This window comes from Amphiprion ocellaris, chromosome 7, assembly GCF_022539595.1.
Source record: "Amphiprion ocellaris isolate individual 3 ecotype Okinawa chromosome 7, ASM2253959v1, whole genome shotgun sequence".
In the NCBI taxonomy this organism is placed as follows: domain Eukaryota; kingdom Metazoa; phylum Chordata; class Actinopteri; family Pomacentridae; genus Amphiprion; species Amphiprion ocellaris.
Window position 1 is genome coordinate 16,423,774 of NC_072772.1, and position 21,016 is coordinate 16,444,789.

A 21,016-nucleotide genomic window follows, 5' to 3' on the forward strand; every position below is an offset into this window, starting at 1 on the left:
GACACAGTCACATACACACTCCTGCACTTTCATTCGAACTGTCACTCTCATGCATACACATCTACACCCACACACACAGACACGCACACTGAAGAACACACTGGTGCTGGTTGTTTCCCTGCCTGGGTCTTTGAACAGTTCAATGAGGACTCCTTTCAGCGAAGTGAATAGCTCCTCTGATTCCCCTCCATGCTTTGTGTGCATGTGTGTGTGTGTGCCGTGCTAGTGCGAGTCGGCGCGTGCACGTGTGACTACCAGACTAGTGTGCATGCACCATGTGTTTGTGTGGGTCCTTCATCTTTTGTGTGGGCCCAGCTGAGGGGTGAGAGCTGTTTTGCATGTGGCTCGGCCTCACAAACGAGCTGTTCAGCCCAAGTTTAACGCCTGACGGAAGCTTTTAAGCAAGCTGAACCTCCATTGCTCTTTAATTTGGACCGGAATCAAGATTACCTCAACCTGAAGGCGTGAGTTCATCTGCTCAAATGTCCTGCCATCGAGGTTATTCTCAGAGGCTGCTGATGTAATGATGAGAGCTTGGCTTTGCTTTAACTTCTCACTTGATTTGTTCCCCTTGTGCAGATGCATTGCTACTCTTGGATTCGTCAAATTGCAGCTTATATGTTTCCAAGTTGGTGTTTTCAATTATGCATACCATTTAGTGTATGCTTTTATCTGGAAAGCCTTACAGTACCATGAAAGCATACTTTTAGCGTGTACTCTGTCCCCCGGAATCTACCCACTAAGGTGGAAAGGACCACTTACAAATAAAAGGGTTTTTTAGTTTGTCTGTCTGTTTGTTTGTTTCTTTGAGGGAAATAAAAATCAGTTCACTCCATTACTTACTCTGTCCTCTGTCTATTTTCAGCCTCTTTGTAGAAATAAGTCTCCCTCTAGTGAGAGAGATGTGTAACAGGCCACTGAAAGAGATGTCCAAGAAATACATGTATCTGATTGGCTTTGAGTTCTTACCACTTAGAAAATGGAACACTGTCTGACACATTTCCCAGACAGTGGGAGTAAATTTATTCGTGTATTTATTTAAACAGATTCACTAAAAAATTAAGCTTATGATATTAATTTGTATTTCTCTTTTCTTTCCCCCTACATTTTTTTTCTCCAACCTCTTTGTCATCAATGTCTATCTCTGCTTTCCATCTTTTACCATTTATTTTTTCCCCATTTTATTCTATTTTCTTTAACTCTCAAATCTTTCTCCCATCCAGGTGATAATTTACCAGGGCGGCCAGGTGTTCAGCCTCGCCAATCATCTCCATGGTCGTGTGGGCTTCGTGGCCACCATGCCAAGCACAAGTGCCTCCATCTTTATCAACAACACCCAGCTGTCCGACACTGGGACCTACCAGTGCCTGGTCAACAACCTCCCAGACAGAGGAGGGCGCAACATCGGTGTCATTGGGCTCACAGTGTTGGGTAACTAACCACACATCATCACAGAATATTTCTTTTGATCAAAGTGTTTAATGTTTTTAAAAAATATCAGATAGGAACACTGTTTTGCTTCTATCAGCCACAGCATTAAACTTTGTGTAGGTCCTCCTCAAGCCTTCAATACAGTTCTGATGCATTGGTGTATTAGCACTTATACCATCGGCTTTGGGTCGTGTGGGTTGTGGAGTAGGGCCTCCATGGATTGGGCTTGTTCCGACGTGTCCTGCAGAGACTTGATCATATTGTAACATAGGGAGTGTGAAAGCTATGGCAACAACATGAGCTCTTGGTCCTAATCCTCGAGCCATTGCTGAGCAGTTTTTGCCATTTGACAGGGTGCGACTTGCTTCTACTGGAGGCAGCTGCTAAAGGGAAGTGCTATCACCAATGGAGAATGATGTGTTTAGTCAGGAACAGTGTTAAGGTGTGGGGTACATGCTGAAGTAACATCCACATGAATGCCAGGATTAAGATTTCAGAGCAGAACATCACCTTGTAACAAGAGGTTCAGTGTTTTCTTTCCTTTACCTGTCAGTGGTTTTAATGTTGTGGCTGATCAGTGTATATTAAAGCACAGCAGGGTTCAACCTATCTTTTGTAACCAAATGTTAATACACTTTGGTAACTGCATAAAATGCAACTGTTTGGATATACCCTATTTGTGTGACATACATGAGTAATAAATGAATATAATGTGTTAGTATATGGTTATTTTTAAGAAAAGCATTTTCTGCAAACTGTAAAGTTCCAAAGAAATAAAAATATAGATATATTTAAATACAATTAAATACAGTTATCATTCATTTTTCAGTATTTACACAGTATTTGATCATGGAGATTCTTCAGCTATTTACAAAATATGTCATTTCCTCTGCAATTAGGAAAACATTACTTTTGCTTTGTAAAGTGGTTAACATGATACCACCCACTCTCTCCGTCTGCCAGTGCCCCCCTCGGTGCCAGCATGTCGAATCCAGGGCACGCTGGATGTAGGCAGTGATGTCATGCTGATCTGCAGCTCAGAGGAAGGTATTCCCACACCGTCCTACTCCTGGGAGAAGCTAGACGCGCTGCCCAAGCTGCCACACAACGCCATGCAAGGTATTACAAACAAGCTGGCCGTCGGAGTCCCCTTTTGCCCCACCTTTGCTGGTAAATGTCACACACATAGTGTAGCTCAGACTCCAACTCCACCATCACCACCACCTGTCATGTGCCAGGCCCGAAACTACCGCCCGCCCAAAGGTTCCCCTCCTCTGATCCTGCTGAGGGGTGATAATGGATGGATGGATTCAAACCTGTGCATTTGTGAATGAGTTTGTGTGTCGGCAATGTGTTTTTGTAAATGAGTGTCCCGTCTTCCCTCATGCTGACTACCAACTCTGGCAACGTTCGCCATTTTGAGAACTGTAATGGCGTAATCAGTTCAGTCACAATGTGTGCACCTCCTCCTGCCCTCCAGTTACTAGGAGGTAAACAGGTGTATTATTTGAAGTTGCATTTGGTTTTCAGCATCAGAGATCACTGGTATAATGGACTCTCCTTTCTTTTCCAGCTGTGTCCACTGCACAGTCAAACAATTTTCACCAGCTGTACACTACTGGTCAATAGAAGCCTCCTGTGCAGAAGTCACTTTACTTACACACAGCAGACTACCATGACTTTATAGCTTTTCTTTCTTCTTTTACAGCCCTTAGCACTGCAGAGAAAGATATGCAAATTAGCAGTAAGTTCATCATAATTGCAAATTAATCTACAAAGGTGGATCTTGTTTTGTTGAATGCATGTCAATTATCAGTATTTGTGAAATGCTAATTTGCATGTTTGGCAGTCAACCCTTTGAAATGGTAACATCTAAGAGAGCTTCAAAGAGTCCAGACTGTATTTCACCAAAACTAGAGTGGTACTGGTTTGAAAGAACAAAGAAAAATCTAAATCAAACTAAGCATATGACATCTATCTACTACTGGCTAGCTTGTTTTCATGTAGAATATTTGCATACAAGACATGTAGCCTATGTTGTGAATCAGAATTGAAGTTACTTATAGTTACATTGCAGTTATTATGTACAGATTACACTATTTGTGCATCTGCAAATTGAATTTAAAATTTATATATTTATCCATTGATGTATGTATTTGACATTGCACTTAAAAATAACAACAAAACAAACAAACATGTAGTGTCTGTATTTAGTATTCTTCTGCAAATATCTAAGTTTGTTTTCTGCTGTTTGGACTTGATTGAAATTGAAATGCGATCCTGACAATCTTAGTGTCACTCCAAACTCTTTGTTTGTTTAGTTTGACACAGACAGCAGTGACATCTGTCATGTTATTGCCAAGAGAACAAATAAAGAGCCGGATGACTTCCTATACAACTGAAGTATGAGGAAGTGCTGAGGCTTTTTAAAAGACTCCAGTAGTGTACAGCTCTATGATTCTTATCTCACAATTTAACCCATTCATCATTTGTGAAAAATAATCTGCAGCTTCACTGTTGTGCTTCACAGCATATTTGCAGTCTTTGTATTAGGAGGTATATAGCACCCTCTTTTGGAAGATAGTAGAAGTCATACAATGAACATCAAAATGAGCCAGATTTCACAGGTTCAATTCAGTCTGTTCAGTTTTATATATCCTAAAGTTAATCTGATGTGAGGTTTTTAAATAACATTGAAACAAAATATGATTGAACATTGCTTCAACAGCAGGTCCGTGCATTTGTGTTTTAGTCACTTTAAATACTATGTGGCTCTGTTTGTGTGTGTGTGTGTGTGTGTGTGTGTGTGTGTGTGTGTGTGTGTGTGTGTGTGTGTGTGTGTGTGTGTGTGTGTGTGTGTGTACTCCAGACCAGATGCAGGGCACTGTCACACTGAGAAACATCAGCACCAGCACCTCAGGACTCTACCAGTGTACCTCCAGCAACGCAATTGGCAAAAGCACATGTCTACTCAACCTACAGGTTGTAGCACGTAAGTAAACTCAAACACACAGATCAGTCAGATCAATGTCACGGCGTCAATGTCGTGCACAGGCAGAGGGACTGTGTTTGTTTGGGATGTACATGGAAAAAGTGTCTCCTTATGTCACTCAGACTCTTGACAGATGGGACTAAACTTGGAAGCCTTCTCTTTGAGTGACACTTGTCAAACACAGACATAAGCAGAAAAACAAGCAAACAAACAATATAAGGACATGACCGGAACATCTTGCACATAGCAGCACTCCTCACATTTGACACCGACAGAGAAAAAGACAGAGAGCTGTTAAGGTCACACAGGGTCAGACAGTTTGGATAGCTTGACAGGGAAGACTGTAACATTGATTTTTTTTTTTGGAATCTGACAGCATGTGACAGGCCAGTCCTCAGTATCAGAAATATACCAGCTGAGTGCTGAGTCTGTCTGTCAAACACAACGGTGGGTCTCAAGTTTTTCTCCAAACTTTTCCATTCATTTTTTCCATATTCCTTGAGTATGTTCGGGTAAGAAAAGACAGAATATTCCATATTGTTGTTTCGCCCTGTAAAGATTTTGTTTTAAAAAAGCATGTTTTACGCATGTAAACATGGAATACCCTAAACTCAGGCCACAGTTTTGGATCAGACACACAGAAGCGTCAGACTTTTTTTTTAGCTGGAGTTAGAGTACAGAGTTCCCTTTAGACATGAGTGTATTTTTTGGCAAGCACTACTCATGTGTAAAGCCGTGGCAGCTGGACATTGAAAACTGTCATCTGGCACAGTTTAGCGCATCTGGGGCTCCTTCTTGAAGGCGACATGAAATCCCTCACATATCCACATCGGTCCTCCATCACCCCTCCCACTGTTTCAGAGGCTGTTATTCCCACCAGGGAATAGACCTATACTAATGATAGTAATGAAGATTCTGGTGTATTTAGGTGCAATAATGTCATCAGTAACCTTTGTGTTTATCTACTATTTCATGTCAGAATGGCTGCTGCATGTGAAAAAAAAAAATAAATTAAAAACACTGTTGATGTTTGGCTTATCCAGTTCATCTGGGTCTTCCAGGCTATAAAAGATGAACCATATGCTCACTCTGGGTGCATTCCAGCATCCATACTATCACATCATGTCGCATGCCGGAAATAAAGCGTGTCCCAGTATGTAGTATGCTGAATGTAGTATGCCAAAAATAACAGAATGTCCTACTGTAACTGGTCAAGTTTTGTAGTTTCTGGCCATTCTGACCCATAATCCTCCACGTGGCAGAAGATACCGGTACATCACAGTGTCTTCAGTCGGTATAAACAAGCTTTAGACACCAAACAGATGTAATTTTACACTGCAGACTGAGATCGATAAATGAGCAAAGCAGTCAAAGCTTAAAACACAATATTTTGTTGAAGTAGAGTCATTAATTGTATGCACACAGCATGCAACACTCTGTACCACATAAGGGCAGCTGCTGCAGTATGTACTAAAAGTAAAAAGCATGTGAAGCACATAAGGCATGGAGCTATACACTGCATGGATTGCTGATATTGCTGACTTCTTCACAGCCCTATTGTTTGTTGTTCTAATCTTAGTTTTATTAAATTCATGTTCATTTTGGAATTTAAAGACACGCTACAGCACTTTTTCTCACATGCCTCTTAATGTACACGGTCACACCTCATTAAACAACTGCTATTATTTAGGCAATGCTTGCCACAAGGTTCTGATGTTGCATTTTCAGAGTCACATAATCTAAAAAAAGGGGGGTCCTACTTCTGTACTACAGAATTGCTTGAATTGCACCTCATCTTGGACATGAGATTTAAATCAGCTTTCTATAATTACTTTTGTTTAGATTTCTGCAACTGTTCCACCTCTCTCTTCAGTTTAGGGGGATCCTGGATAACTTAGACTGACTTTAAATCGATAATTGTAAAAGATTCTCCTCTTGTTGCTTCGTCCTGCAGCCCAGCCTCAGAGTGTGGGTCTGATAGCAGGGACCATCGCTACGGGAGTCCTGGCTGTCATTATCTGTTCACTGTTGGTGGCGGTCACACTCTTCTATTGGAAGAACAAGAACAAATACGACGAGGAGGAGATTCCCAACGAGATCAGGTTTGGGTCCGATTGCTGATTTTTTTCTCGAGTACTACTTTGTTTCATTACATCCAAAGACTGTTAAAGTGCATTAACAATGTAATTTGAATGGTGTGAACTCAGCCACAAGCTTATAGTTCATCATTCTTGCATATGTCAATTCACTTGTTTTCAGAAAATAGATGTTACTTTTTTGTGTTTTTCCTTTGAGATAACTGGATGGTTCCAATTCTCTCCATATTGTGAAATACGTGTATTTCATTTCGGATGTTTTATTTTGTTTTACTTCTAAGGATAGACAGTTTATCCACAACAACAGATGTATTTGATTATATACTCATATTTCAGACTGTGGCAGGGTGACATTTGTGGCCTGTCTGCTGAATTTTAAAAAGCTGAAAGGTTCTGTAGTCCAGTAAATAGGATTTAGAGTTTGGAGCATTTAGATACATTTAATCTCCAATTTTTCATTTTTCAGCATCACAGGCTAATTTGTCTTTTCAAACAGTTTGTGAGTTTCTGTCAGTTGTTTGCATGGGCTACAATTTCATCCCCGAATTATTCCAGGAATGATTTGGAAGATAAATCATTTTTCGGATATCTGAAGCTTTGGCTGACTGGGATACATCTGCCTCGTTTTGGGCTGCTATCCCCCATTCACAGTTTCCACCTCTAAAGCTCTGCTTTCCCTCATCACAAAGTCACAGTGAACATATTTTATCTCAAATGTATCAGAAGCTTAACTCTCAAATCTGCTCCTCATGGAAAAAGATATGAACGCATTTTGTATCCAACATTTACTGTATGTTTACCAAAAGTATATCTACAGTTTACTGAAAATATATGTAAAACTTAACATCTCTGTCAGAGGTGAACATGTTGTTGTGAACACTGGAATAAACATCTAGATTTTGTTAGTTTAATTCATTTAATTCTGGTAGTTTTCCAGGAAGATCTAAGAGTGTAAATTAATAAATAAATAGTCTTTGCATCCTCAACAGACTGCACAGAGAAACTCTATTAATGCTTAATGCAGATTTCTGCTAAATATTTGAAGATGAACGAATATACTATCTTAACGCTCACTCTTCTTATATTACTGACCTCTCACAACATCATATCATCTGCAGCCAGTGAAGCACCATCAAGGTTTAGAGTACAATGCTTATTCCAGGAATTGTGGCTTTGTTAGAACTGTGTACAACAGCCATGCAACAGCCAATGCAATTAAATGTACATGATCTATAAGAGAAGATTTAAACACAAAGTTTAAACTGTGAGGCCATCTGATGAGGCCTAGAATTTACTCAGGTCTAGAAATCTCAGCTGTTTGTTAAATTTGTCTTTCTACTGTTTGCTGCTGGACAGGTGATGTGCAGTGAGAGTGAAATAAAAATAATAAAGTCAACCAAACCAAAGATGCTACCACACTATGTCGAACTGGGAGAACTGCAGATTCAGGCAATCATTCTCGATGGATTTGTCACTTCTGTTGTACTTTCTTTATTGTTAATGTAAAAATCAGTTTTAAGATTTATATCAGCTCTATCTACAGACAGATGCTTGTTGAACTAAACTGACTGAGTTCTCTTTGAAATGTCTCCTACAGAGAAGATGATCTTCCTCCCAAGAGGTCGTCATCAGTGAAGGCTTTCCATGCAGACGCCTCCTCCTCAGAGAACGACACTCTGACTTCCACCAACACATACAACAGTCGCTACTGGCACAACCCCAAACCCAACTATGACACCAACTCCTATACGCGCTACAACGGAGACACCCGCCAGACCTTCGCTGCAGCTGCTGCGCACGGCGCTCATGGACACGGACAGGCCCAGAACGCAGCACACGGCCACAGTACAGTAGTCACAGCCCCGGGCTCCACCCCGTTGTCCCGCCACGCGCCGCCGACGACGGCAACAACGACATCATTTGCCAATGGCAGCCACACGCTCCCCCCACCCAAAACTCTGGTGGTCACCACAAACTCTGCCCCGTCCCCTCCCACCATGGTGCGCAGCAATGGCTCTGTGAGCCTCAAACCGGTGGTGACGTCCACACACGGGCAGCACACACACTCCTACGCTGTGAGTCAGGCCACACTGGAGCGGATGGGGGCAGTGCCGGTCATGGTGCCGGCACAGAACAGAGCAGGCTCGCTGGTCTGAAACCTGATTTGATGCACTGTTAGCTTTGAAAACGAGACTAAGTGAGTGTTTGGTGGTGATGTTTGAAATCCGCTGATGAAAAACTGACCGGATATGGGCTGAAGCAGCCCACTGCCCTTTACAATTGTGTCTTTCTGTATGTCTCGACCTTTTTATCTCAAAACAAGCTGGGATTTTACAGTGCGGAGTTCATTTAATGCCAATTCCTTGATGGACAGGACCCTCTATTTTGTAGGTAAGCACTACATGGAATCTAATCATCCCCTTATTGGATGGATTTCCTGGTGGGTGCAGTGGGAACTTGGATCATTTCACAAAGCTGGAGTGAAACATCCTGCAAAACCTGGATTCCCAGGTTTTTTTCAGGGCTGGATCATTGTGATAATTTAGTTGATTTATTTTTTTTTTTTTTGTTTCGTTTTGGATCTTTTTTGATGGACTCAAAGCAACACAAGGCATTGTCATCTCAGTGTGTCCATACTGCATGGTCAGACAGACAGACGCGAGCTTGGATCCCCACATAAGTGCATGTGTCCCTTGATTTAGGATAACAAATTAAGTCCGTTTTGTTTTCTAATCATTTCTTCTCACGGTTGTGATTTCTGATTGACAGCAATGTCAGAGAAGATGGGGATTATACAGTGAAAACAGTGAATGTTCACGTCTGCTGGGAGAAAGGAGGAACATAAAAGAATGAGACAATGGTGGTAGAAATGGCCTTAGAAGCTTAGAGGAGGGATGGTGTTTTTTGGGTGCAATACATTGCATAATATACTTTACTACACTGAATGCAAACATCTTAATTATGTTTTTGCACTTTTCGGAGTAATTTTATATCAAAACTGCTGTCTTATGAACAATAACTCAGTCTTACTAATAATGCGCTTTATACACAAAACATAAATCTAAACTTTTCTACACATAGAAGATACTGGTGATATATGAAGATGGTGCAAGTGCTGGATTTTCAGATTTCAACTTGAACCTGTGGATGGATTTTGTCATAGTCTTTGCTGTCTTCATCCTTGCTGTTGTCCCAGTCTGGTTCATGTCACATCAGTGCTGCTTTGAGGGTAAGACAATGTCTTATTTCGTAAATGCTTTATGAAGAGACAAGAGAAATATATATTTAAAGGTGATTTTCCCCCCTCCATAAAGGCTAACACCTACTGTTTTCTACTGTACATATTGCAACAGTAGGCTAGGTTGTGAATCAAAGAAAATACATTACACGTCTAATACATATTTTACAACTCATGTGTCTTAATTTTAAAACAGTTTTCTTTTGTTACATTTAGACAACAAGCTGGGTTTGATAGACAGTGTTACTGATTCAATGAAGGGATGATTTTTTTTTATATATACATTTTCATTTTCTACTGAGTATTGTCATTTCATTACAAGGACTGAGGTAAATACAATGTGGTTTAACATTAATGGCCATATGTTTTACTATAAATAACACCTCTGCTGTATATGGTAGAAAATATCACTGTGTTTCTGACCTATGTATTTGTATTTTAACCAAATCTCAACAGTCTGAACTGTTAGTGTTCCTAAATCTAGCAATCCTAATTTCTTTTTGTGCCTGAATGCACAATAATTTCTAATAGTTTCTCCTAGCTTTGATGCAATATTTGACAGCAATTATTTGTGTGACATACAGTATTGGAAAATATGTGTTTTGGGTCTTTTTTTGCTTTCCACAAATTTCTCTTTGTGTCTGTTGGAAAGGTTTAAAATAAATGTACCATTTCAATTTAAAGTCTTACTGGGGCAAAACTTCCCTAAAGGTCTTCCAATTTTAACAAATACAGTCTCACAATTTATTATTGTAAACTTTTTTTCTCTTCAATTACTCTTTTATTTAGATGACTTTCCCGATTTAATCATTGTTTGAGGTTTATCAAATTACTATTTTCATTCCATCTACAAGTAATGAATGTTATTAAAGTCAATGGAGGTCAAGTGTATATACATATATAATTTATATACAGACTGGTGACAAAGGAAAAAGCTGAATAAATGAGTGAGGAAGCAGAATGACAGAAGATGCTTCCACACTGGTGCGTTGCATAGTACAGTTAAGAAAGTGACCTCCAGTCAAGCTCTTTGGCATTGGTGAAAATGCTGAGCAGCCTCAGTTGATTCTGACTTTGCATTGAAATGGGAAGAAGAAAAGGCCTCAGTGATTTTGAGGCACAGATGGTAGGAGCTTCAGTCACAACAGATTAATAAACAGAAACAGTGACGAAAGTGACGCCTGCATTTATGTTTGGGAAAGATAGCTACAAATAGGATTGGAAACTGTGTTTGACCATTCACATTTGATGATAATGCTAGTGTCTTAGTGTGAAATGTGAGGTAAAATAGAAGTGTAACTCTTCCTTAACTGTTCCTGCGGTGCATAAAACCCTCGTTAAAAAGATGATGGCACAAATTAAAGGTTAGTTGTGAAGAAACCAGAGGCACTGGTTTACAGATATGTGGACAGAAGTGAGATGTTTGCAAACGGTGTTGTAGTCCAGGAGAGCAGTACAGGCCTGGTTGCTTAAACCCTGCAGAGAGGGGATCCAGTGGTCGCTTTTAGATGAAAGGCTCACTGCAAATCAATACACAGTTGTTATCAGGGATCGAGTTTATCCTGTGATTTGAACATTTCTATTCTGATAGTAGTGGTCTCTTCCAGGATGACAATACCTCCATCCATAGGATATGAAGAGTCACTGAATGTTCTGATGAGTATGAAAATCATGTAAATCAGAAGATTCTGTGGTCTTCACAGTCACCAGATCTCCACGCAGCTGAACACATATGGAAGATTTTGGGTCATTAATTTAGACAGTGCTCTTTACCGTCATCATCAAAACACCAAATAATTGAATATCTTTTGGATGAATTGTGTTAAATCCCTTATGGAGAGTTCCAGAGACTTGGAGAATCAATGTTTTAGCATATAGAAATTGTTCTGGTGGCCAAACACTTTACAATTTCTTTTGGTCTTTCCTTTCACTTGTCACCAGTTTGTATGTAAGGGTTGGCATTTAATTTAAAGTTATTGGCTTAATATTTTAGACATGATAGTAAGCAGCATTTTATATAATTCCACCAAATATTTCGATCATGATGGCAGTAAATAATAACCAAGATGATATATTTCTGCATTATTGCTGTCCTGACAATAATTTGCATATTTATGGAATAAATCCCTAATATATACCAAATGAGTACCAGTCAACACCAGTTTTCTACCACAGTTTGTTGTCAGTGATGTAGGTCTACAGTGTGCACAGACCTGGATCAATCAGGAACCCTGAATTCCCAGTTTTTGCCTTGAGGTCATCACCAGAATGGCTTCTAGTTTACAGTTTTCATTTTACTTATTTATTCTATACTCAATCACATTGTATCAGTCCGGATGAATCACAAACACCCTTGTTCTTCTGTACGTTTGACCCAGGTCTGATTACAGCTACACACCCGATCAGTGTTGGTAAAAACACGTGTTTCCATTTCTTTCTTTCTTTTCTTTTTCCTCTCAGTGTTGTCTACTGTGAGGGAGAGCTACGGTACATTCACAGATTTATTTAGAAGTACAGAGAGGCTGAAAGAGGTCAAATGTCACAAGATCAGTTACCTCTTTCCTTCCTTTTTGTCTGACAGTGTTTTCAGAATAAAGTCTTCTGTCTGTGTGTGATTTCACTCACCATCTCTCCCAGTGTCCCTGCCTTGAACACTGGCTGACAGCATTAAAAAGGAACTCGTCTTCTAAGGCCCCTGGCTTTATTCTTACCAGAGAGAGTGGCAAGTCTGAAAAGCTACACTGAGATTATTTTACTCATTCTCTGCCCTCTGTTTGCAGGAGAAACGGAGGAACGAGAGCACAATCAGTAGAAATCTACTGAAGTTTTAACCCAAATTAAATAAGCATACATCTTCTACCCTGGCCATAGGTCGGTATATGGTACACAAGGTGGTGTGTGGGTTGTGTATATAGACAGATGTGATATAATGCCGATAGTAAAACCAATGTGTAAATATGTAAAGAAAAAAATTAAAATCAAAAAACATACATCTTGTTCTTACCGTTGGGTTGGAAATGAAATAGGAAAAATAACACTGGACTTGTAGTGAATAAATATTGTTAATACATTCTAATTGAGATCTTGCTCTTTTCTGTGTGTGTATGTGTGCGTGTGTGTGTGTGTGTGTGTGTGTGTGTGTGTGTGTGTATGATTATGTGGTATGATGTTGAACTGTATGTGTTTAATATGCATAAATTAGCCAGATAATGAAACCTTCCAGTTGATCAGACTCATTAAGAAAATGGAAACATGTCACTACACTTTAGTGATAATGCTACAGATTCTACATGAAATTGAACGTGTCTTGTGTACAGCAGGTATTGTGTTCGGGAGGAACCAGTGGGTTTGTCTCTGTAACAATATACATGCATTTCAGGCTTTGGCAAGCTTTCTATGAAACACATTCATGGAGCCTTTGGTGCTGCTGCAGGCTGTTAAGACAGCCATAAAGAGGGGGAGCTGTAGAGAATAACAATATGAAAGATATGCAAGTGTGCTAGTTTCTTCACACACTTGTGGTTTCTATTCCCAAGACAAATTGTGTAATACTCCAAAAGTGAAATGTCTTCTAAGAAAAGATTCAGACCAGATCCAGCAACATTAACTTTAGGATATGCATGCTTACCAGTTGTATTTTTGCAGTTTTATGCTCATGTTTAATACACCCACTCTGTGCAGTGCTACTAATTAAACAGAGCAGTTGATTAGGTTGAGGACAAGTGAATGAGTGCCTGTTAGTGTGCATAAACGAGAATTCTTTCTGCTCAGTGACCAAGTATACTGATTCACATGGAATTTATGAAATTGGGTGTTATCTTTTGAGCGTGTGTGTTCATGTGTGCATGAAATTTCTTTCTTTGCATGTCCATTTGACTGATTTATACATGCGCATGATTGCTTTAACCAGTTGAGCACTAGACTCGAATCCTCAGGAGCTAAAGAGCTTTGACGAACCACTAGGGGGCAGTGTTTACACACACATGCAGCCTGCACTGCTACTACTGAGAAAGACATCTTTAATTCAGTCTCACACCCCTTCACAAGAGTTCAAGACAGTAAATTCTTAAGCATTCATTATAAAAGGCAAAGTTGTCCATCAGTAATGGATTGAGCATTAATGGACTTAGGCCTATATAAATTCAGTTGAATTGGAGAGAAATTTCTTGCAGCTGGCAGAACACTTCTCTTAATGCAGTCTTAATTAGTGCATTTGAATTGCATTAATCTTCGAGGTTTCATTTTCTCATCTGAATTTCAATCAGAATTCCTTTATTTTTCCTCAAACCAATTTTAAGAATCAACAGCAGAGACCTCTGGGAAGACAGCAACTAAAAAAGGGCGATGGCCCTGACAACTGTGCTCATTTTTTGTGCAAGATATCATCAGCAGGATGTGTGTTTGTGCATGTGAGAGTGTTGTGTGTATACTATGTGTGTGAGCTCACACTCCAAACTAGAGCATTGGCGTTAATTATCTTCTTTCTGAAATCTGAATTATGGTGAATCAAAGAAATCTCCCTTCCAATATTCCCTTTTTTCTTTTTTCCCCCTGTACCACAGCTGTGTATCATTCATTATTTATCCACTCATTCATTCCACTTCTTATTCTTATACAATTTTTGTATAACGCTTAATGTGAGTGACCGCTTTGTCACTGTACTCTGTGGATGTTATGTGATAGACAACATAGTTTCTCTACAGTAAATAATGCCATAAATAATAGTGAATAATGAAGCACCATATTAGCATAATAAAGCCCTGTAGAATGTCAAAATGGCTCTGAATCCATGACATGTTCTACTCACCTGCAGAAGAAATGGCAAATGCATGTCCGCTGATTTGTGGATTGACCAGTTAGCTGATTGCAACATCCTTAATACATGTTAAATATGAAGCCAAAGGTCCAGCATTTGCAATCAAGCTCCTAATAGCCAGCCTATACCCAGCCTGTATAACCTTGCAGATTAGAGATGACCATGGCCATGTGTATAAAAATACAACCCCAGTGCCAAGGCTGACCGCAGCACAAAGCTTTAAACTTTATTGAACTCCACGAAGGCTAGCGTGCTTTATAGTGGCCACGACCTAACCTTGAACCAGGAACAAACATCTTTTAAAGTATGAAAAGCTTCAGGCCGAGACTACATGCGTCCAACTCACTCTGGCTCTTTCTCTGACTCATGCTCATTAGTTTGAATAGCATAATTTTTAAACTGCACACATTGAGCATGGATAAACTTTTGCACATGTTGGCAGTCATGTCTGTCTAAAAGATGCAGATGGTATCTTCAAAGCACCATTGGAGATATTACAATCACTACTTGTGCATATATTAATAAAATTTCCAATGTGGCACATGGGAGGTCCAGGTTTTCTAAAAACCCCAGGTTGCCCAGATTTGCGCACCATCCATGTCTAATACTGGGCATTAATGATACTGAAAAACAACACCCTGCCAATAAGATAAACTTACCAATCCATCTCATCAGTTATTCGAAAACAAACTTTTAAACAAGCTCCATAGCCAAAAGTGAAGGACTCGTGCATCTGTGGTAGGAGCGATATAATGAAGAAAGCAATACCACCATTTGCACATGCCTATTATCTTTGTGATGGTCCATTTGTTCATTAATCTGTGACTCACCCACTGCAACTAAAGTGAATACACTGACCATCGGGAACTAGGGAGAGGGAGAAAAAGGCAGAAACTCATTTCCCAGAAGGGCTGACAGGTGGCCAACTATGTAGCTGAACACAGCCAATCAAGCCTCTCTGGTTCCCAAGCTGAATGCACAATGCTCTTTCTGAGAAATCACTTTGGACATCCATTACAAGGCCTTATCCAAAATGTTGTCTTCTCCTGTGTTGTCTATAAAGCAGCCATCCCATAATAGCCCTGAGCTGTAGAACTGGCCGACTGCCTCTATCTTCCATTCTTTCTGTCTGTATCAGGTCTTTTTTTTTTTTAAATTCATGGCTGTTTGTGGGAAAATAATGCCATGCTCTCTATACCTACCAACATACCTCATCTTTCCTTCCTTCTTATCTGTCTTCATTTCACCACAGAAAATGTGTCTTTCATCTCCTGGAATAATGCATTTCCATACCCCTGCATGAAAGGCAAGTGGGTTAAATTCCAGTTGTAAATGTTATAATTTAAGGTTTGAGTTTACATAATAAATAAGTTCATATGGTTTTAATTTGATGTTATAAATAATATTTCATAGCTTGTAATCTGATTATTTAAATTACTTAAAACAGTAAAGGGGTTGAACGTTCCACGTAGGAACTAAATTTGCACGTTTGGTTCCGCCACGGACTGAGAAAGAGACGGCATAATCGGAAGACAGGTTCACGAGCCCATCTGGATGCATTTAAGTGACTTTCACGGACCGCAAAGACTTTAAGGACACTGTCATGACTGGCAGTGCAACGAGGTATTGTTTGTATTTGTTTGTGAATGTCTGGTCAGTGATTGTTATTGAGAATTCTGTTTAAAGTGCTTCTACTGTGCACAATTGCAGTTCTCACGGCGTTAGCCTGGAGTTAGCTTGGCACGAACCTGGCGTGTGAAGATGAAATCGCTCCAAAGACTGTCATAAATAAACGCCCGTTCAAAAGAAGTACCTGCGTCTGTCGTGACGAGAGTTACACCAGTATTAATACGTGTTGACCAAGAATATGTATCACCAGCATTTACAGTAATAGAAGCAAGAGTAGATGAATAAGGTCATCACAACCATCAAAGCAGTGGAGTTAATTCACCATAGTTCATCTTCGCCAAGGTATTTTTAACAGGCCACCCAGCCTGCTGCTAAATCAGTGAATGAATTTCTGTTTGGCCACATTCACCCTTTGTACACGGCACAAAACCTACAGACATCCACAGCAGTTACGATCAGGCCACCATGATGCAGCACTCTCCAAGGTGCTGATCCAGTATCTGTCAGCTGCCAAGTGAGCAATCCTCGGTGCTACCTCTTGTCCACACCAGTGCAATAGTTACCTCTATGGCATACATTTGCAGTCAGCACCTCAGCCTGCCTTACCACTGACCTCAGAGATTTGCTTTTCTTTGTCAGTATTTTCTGGTTGCTGAGTCCCCCATTTCAACTCTGATTCTACCCAAAAGAGTCAACCTGCATTGTTGGCTGCGGTGCTTTTATTTCCTTTGTCGTGATAAATAAACTCAGTATTTTAAAGCCAATATGATACCACTTAGTTATTACACACAGGCAGTTTCCAATGGGACTCATAGCAGTTTGATATTTAATGCCTTCCATGCCCACACAGCCATTAAAATTTCATATACTTATGAAAGAAATCTTGGAATGACTATTTTTGAGAACAGTTTTGATTAAAATTGTTGAACATTTGGATTCTGATGTTCTTAAACTATATTACCATGGTGAATTTTATAGCACATTAAAGGCAAGTTTCAACCAGATTTCAAAGGGAGACGAAGGAAACGAAAGAAAGAAAGATAGAAAGAAATGATAGTAAATGTGATGATTTTTTTTAAAAAAAGAATAAATATAGTCTTATATAGTGAATACAATTGTAAGTACATAACATACAGCTATACAGATGACAACAAAGAGAAACAAAAGAAGTGAGAAAATAGCTGCAGTTTTCTTCTGTGGTCTCACAGAGTTGCAGAAGTTCTTTAGATGTTGTTAACCCCCTGAGTCTGAGGTCAAAGTAGTCCATCTGGGAGAGAATCAATGGAGAATGGGAAAGAGAGAGAAGACAGAAAATGAGGTGAAACAGATTCAATGCAGTGATGACAGGTTCAGAGTTTAAAGGAGGAGAACGCCTTCAAAAAGCAATTTAAACTTTGATCAAGAGTAAGATGAACTAAGTAAAGTTTGTTGAGTGAAAATGGATTTAAAAATAATAAAAAAAAAACATTTTAGAACTTGGGGTCATATACAGTACAGTGCAACACCTATCTTTCAAAGAGAAGGGGACTTTATTGTTTCCGTAAGACACTTAAGATAAAGCATCCAGTGGATATATTGTAAATGATACACGTACTGTAAATGTGCTGTGTGAGTTAGAAAGGAGCCAAAGGAAGGCTGTAAATTTATAAGATGTTTAATTTTCTGCCGGAGTTACTTTGGGTTCACTAGCTTCCCAGGACAGGATGAGAAAACTGGCATAACAGGGAACAAATACTGATTTGAATGTTTAAATGAAATACTGAACATTTCTATTATCAGTCAAGAGCAGGATTGCATCTTCTAACACCTCCAGTCTGTCAATTTATTTTAAATTCCAGATTTTGGGTTAAGTTAGTGTTTCTGACAAAGCATTTCTGTGTTGTAAGCTGCAAAAGGAGTTAAGTCATCTAAATGATTGGGTGCCTATTAAAGGTAATGGTTTTGGGTTATCTGCTCTTAGCTAGGTTTGTTTGTCTGTTTACCGTCCCTTCCACCCACAGGAGGCCTTCAGTGTTTGTCCCGGCAACCTCGACTGTTTCTACTCCCTTCATTACGCCTCATTTGGCAAATTGTTGCACGAATCCTGATTTTTCAGTCACTGCTTCCCAGCCAATATCTTGCACTGGTTGCACTGCTCCTTGTATTTGTCTACCTGCCTGGTTCTTGTAAAACAACCCTTTGCAACCTCGAGTAAACCTGTTCGGAACTTTTCCTCGCTGTTTCTAGTGTCGTACTTTTTGGTTCTCTGACCTCAACCGTGACAGTTTATGCTTTGCAGGGCTTTGCTGGATCCATATCATTATATGTCGCACCATATTTCTGCATACACACACACACACCTGCAGACACAGTAACACACATAATTGGTATCTTACTATTAGGGTGTTAAGGATGAGGGATGAGAGTGAAATTAATGGTCACTGCAGACTAATAAGTTGGTCTATTCCAGCTACAGTGAGCCCATAATATTTATTATTCCAGGTTCCATTTGTTTTTCTGTACTTGAAATCATCCATTTAAAGGCTACTTTGAGGCTTACACACGTTACTACCTCAAGAAAGGAACACAAATGAATTTTTCATGGATGTTTTGATGGTTGTGATTTGAAAACATGCCATAGCTAATACTACCCTTTCACTTCCAATGCATGGCTTTGGAAACAGAGAAGAAACAGCCTGTAGCATCATATAGAATACTAGAGAGGAGACCCACAGGACCTCAGCTTACTACCCTTCTACTACTACCAGAACATACTGTGCATTAGAAAAAAGGATGGTGATGTATATACTGTGAGTGGTCTTTGACACACAGATCTGTTTATGCTCACACACGCAGGGAAATACAAACACACTAATTCTCAAGATGTGCTCTGCTTTGCTTCTACCTCACTTAGCTTGAGGCACCAAATCAAAAATTCACAGCGGGTAAGGAGGGAAGGCATTTTGTCTCTGTGTGTCTCATTATTTGCAGAATTGTCAGGTGTAGGAAAGAGCAAAGTGAAGTCTCATTGTATACAATGTACCAGTTCTGCACTGATGGAGAGAGGAAATGATATTTACAGAGTTATGATTGTAGTTTTATATATGAGGAGATGGAGAGTAAAAGTTCAGACAATGAACTCTTCGTGGACTTGTGAAGACCAAAAAACGTAGAAAAAGATTAAATAAGAATGACATTAAATGATGCCACATAAATAGAAACATGGAATCTGATTTTTCAGGCTTCACATGAGATTCAGATCAGCTTGTGGTACTACGCACAAAACAGCAGATTTCTCATAATAACTGGTAATTAGACATACAATCATTGGAAATATTCATACATGTATAGCAGTGAGCCATAAATAACTTGCTCTGGCAAATACTATGCTAACTAATTTGTCTGCAATGTTACAATGCATAATTAGAAGAAAAATAAATCCACTGTTCAGTTTAATTTTCATTGGGATAAACATGGGCTTGACTGAAATATCTATGATTCTCTGATCTGTATTGTTGCGTCTCTTGGAGGCCATGGTTGCACATCTTGAGTGACAAGTGTCACCGCAACAATATTTCAGTATGAGCTGCTGTCACCAGTGCTTGAATGGGCATCCACAGGACTAAAAATTAGAATTACTGACCTACAGTTTTATGTCTTTGTTCTAGCTGTGAAGCGACAGTGCTAACCACCAGGCCACTGTGCAGCCCCTTAGATGTAATTGTAAATGTTTTTTTGTCTTTCTTTCCATTTTTCTATTATTATCACTGAGTCCTGTCTACAAAAAATACATTTCGATACGAATAAACTGCATTCTCAGTTGCGCTTTGTGTGACATTTACTTTCTCTCATATTGCATTTCAAACACTTAGCCACTGTGCAGCCCACTGTTGACCATTGATTTGTAATTATTTCATTCTTTAGTCCACCTTAATATATGTGCCAAATTTGAAGAAATTCCCTCGAGGCATTCCTGAAATACTGTGTTTACAAGAATGAACAGATGTATGTATGGATGGATGGATGGATGGATAACATGAAATGTAATGCACCCAGTCCCAATTCTTGCCAGCACAGAGGCTTTAAAATACAAGTTCTCATCCAAAGCAGAAGTTTGTCAGTTGAACTGATTTCAAGTTTTTGCTGCTGGCATTAATGTAGAGTTTCTATATGAATCTTAAGTTAAATCAAGGCTCTTTGACTGACTGCAGCATTAAATTTCATACAACAGAATAAGAAAAATACACCATCAAAAGTTAGAGTTTTTAAGGGATAGTTTTTCCCTTGTGAAACATTTTTCCCCCTCTGAAGATAAGATAAGATAAAGTTCTTTATTTCTCCCCACTCCAGGGGAAATTTACATTGTTACAGCAGCTTTATTTACAATATATACAAGGGTGAAAAAATTTTTTAACAAAAAAAATTAAAAATAAAAATAAAGTTTAAAAGTGCAAAGATGATTGATTTCTTGATTAGAAACGTGACAGATGATCATCTAATAACATCATTTTTGGAGACAGTTGAATTAAAGATGCTACCGCCACCATCTTGCTGCATTTTATCCAAGTGTTAGAGTCTCTGTTTTGTCTCTCACAGCACGTTACTACCTTGCAAAGTCGAGAAGCAAGAGAAAACTGTGATTGTATTGCAGATAGGAGAAGATATTGCAATGACATGATAGAATCAAATTTAAGCCTTGTGTTAAGGCCTTGCCACCTGTCACATAATCAGTTTCCCAGCTGCAGGGACGCACTATTCAGGTCCCCGCTCTGTTTCCATTCTCAATCTATTTTTATCATTTTCTGTCTATGTTTGTCTCCTCCTCTCCCCTTTCC

The 21,016-nt window shown here is 39.4% G+C and overlaps 1 protein-coding gene across 2 annotated transcripts in view; it reads left to right on the top strand.

The window, feature by feature from the left end:
- The window catches only part of igsf11 (immunoglobulin superfamily member 11), a 109,721-nt gene extending 96,888 nt beyond the window's left edge, over positions 1 to 12,833 (top strand). The window contains exons 4-8 of one of the 2 annotated variants that reach the window (XM_055011964.1): positions 1,224 to 1,431; positions 2,395 to 2,550; positions 4,301 to 4,423; positions 6,378 to 6,525; positions 8,117 to 12,833. In XM_055011964.1, the coding sequence (XP_054867939.1) occupies positions 1,224 to 1,431; positions 2,395 to 2,550; positions 4,301 to 4,423; positions 6,378 to 6,525; positions 8,117 to 8,675 (1,194 nt within the window). In that variant the 3' untranslated portion in view covers positions 8,676 to 12,833. The remainder of the gene's footprint in view (positions 1 to 1,223; positions 1,432 to 2,394; positions 2,551 to 4,300; positions 4,424 to 6,377; positions 6,526 to 8,116) is intronic. The other variant, XM_055011965.1, reaches the window with a different exon arrangement.
- The last annotated feature ends 8,183 nt before the right edge of the window (positions 12,834 to 21,016 follow it).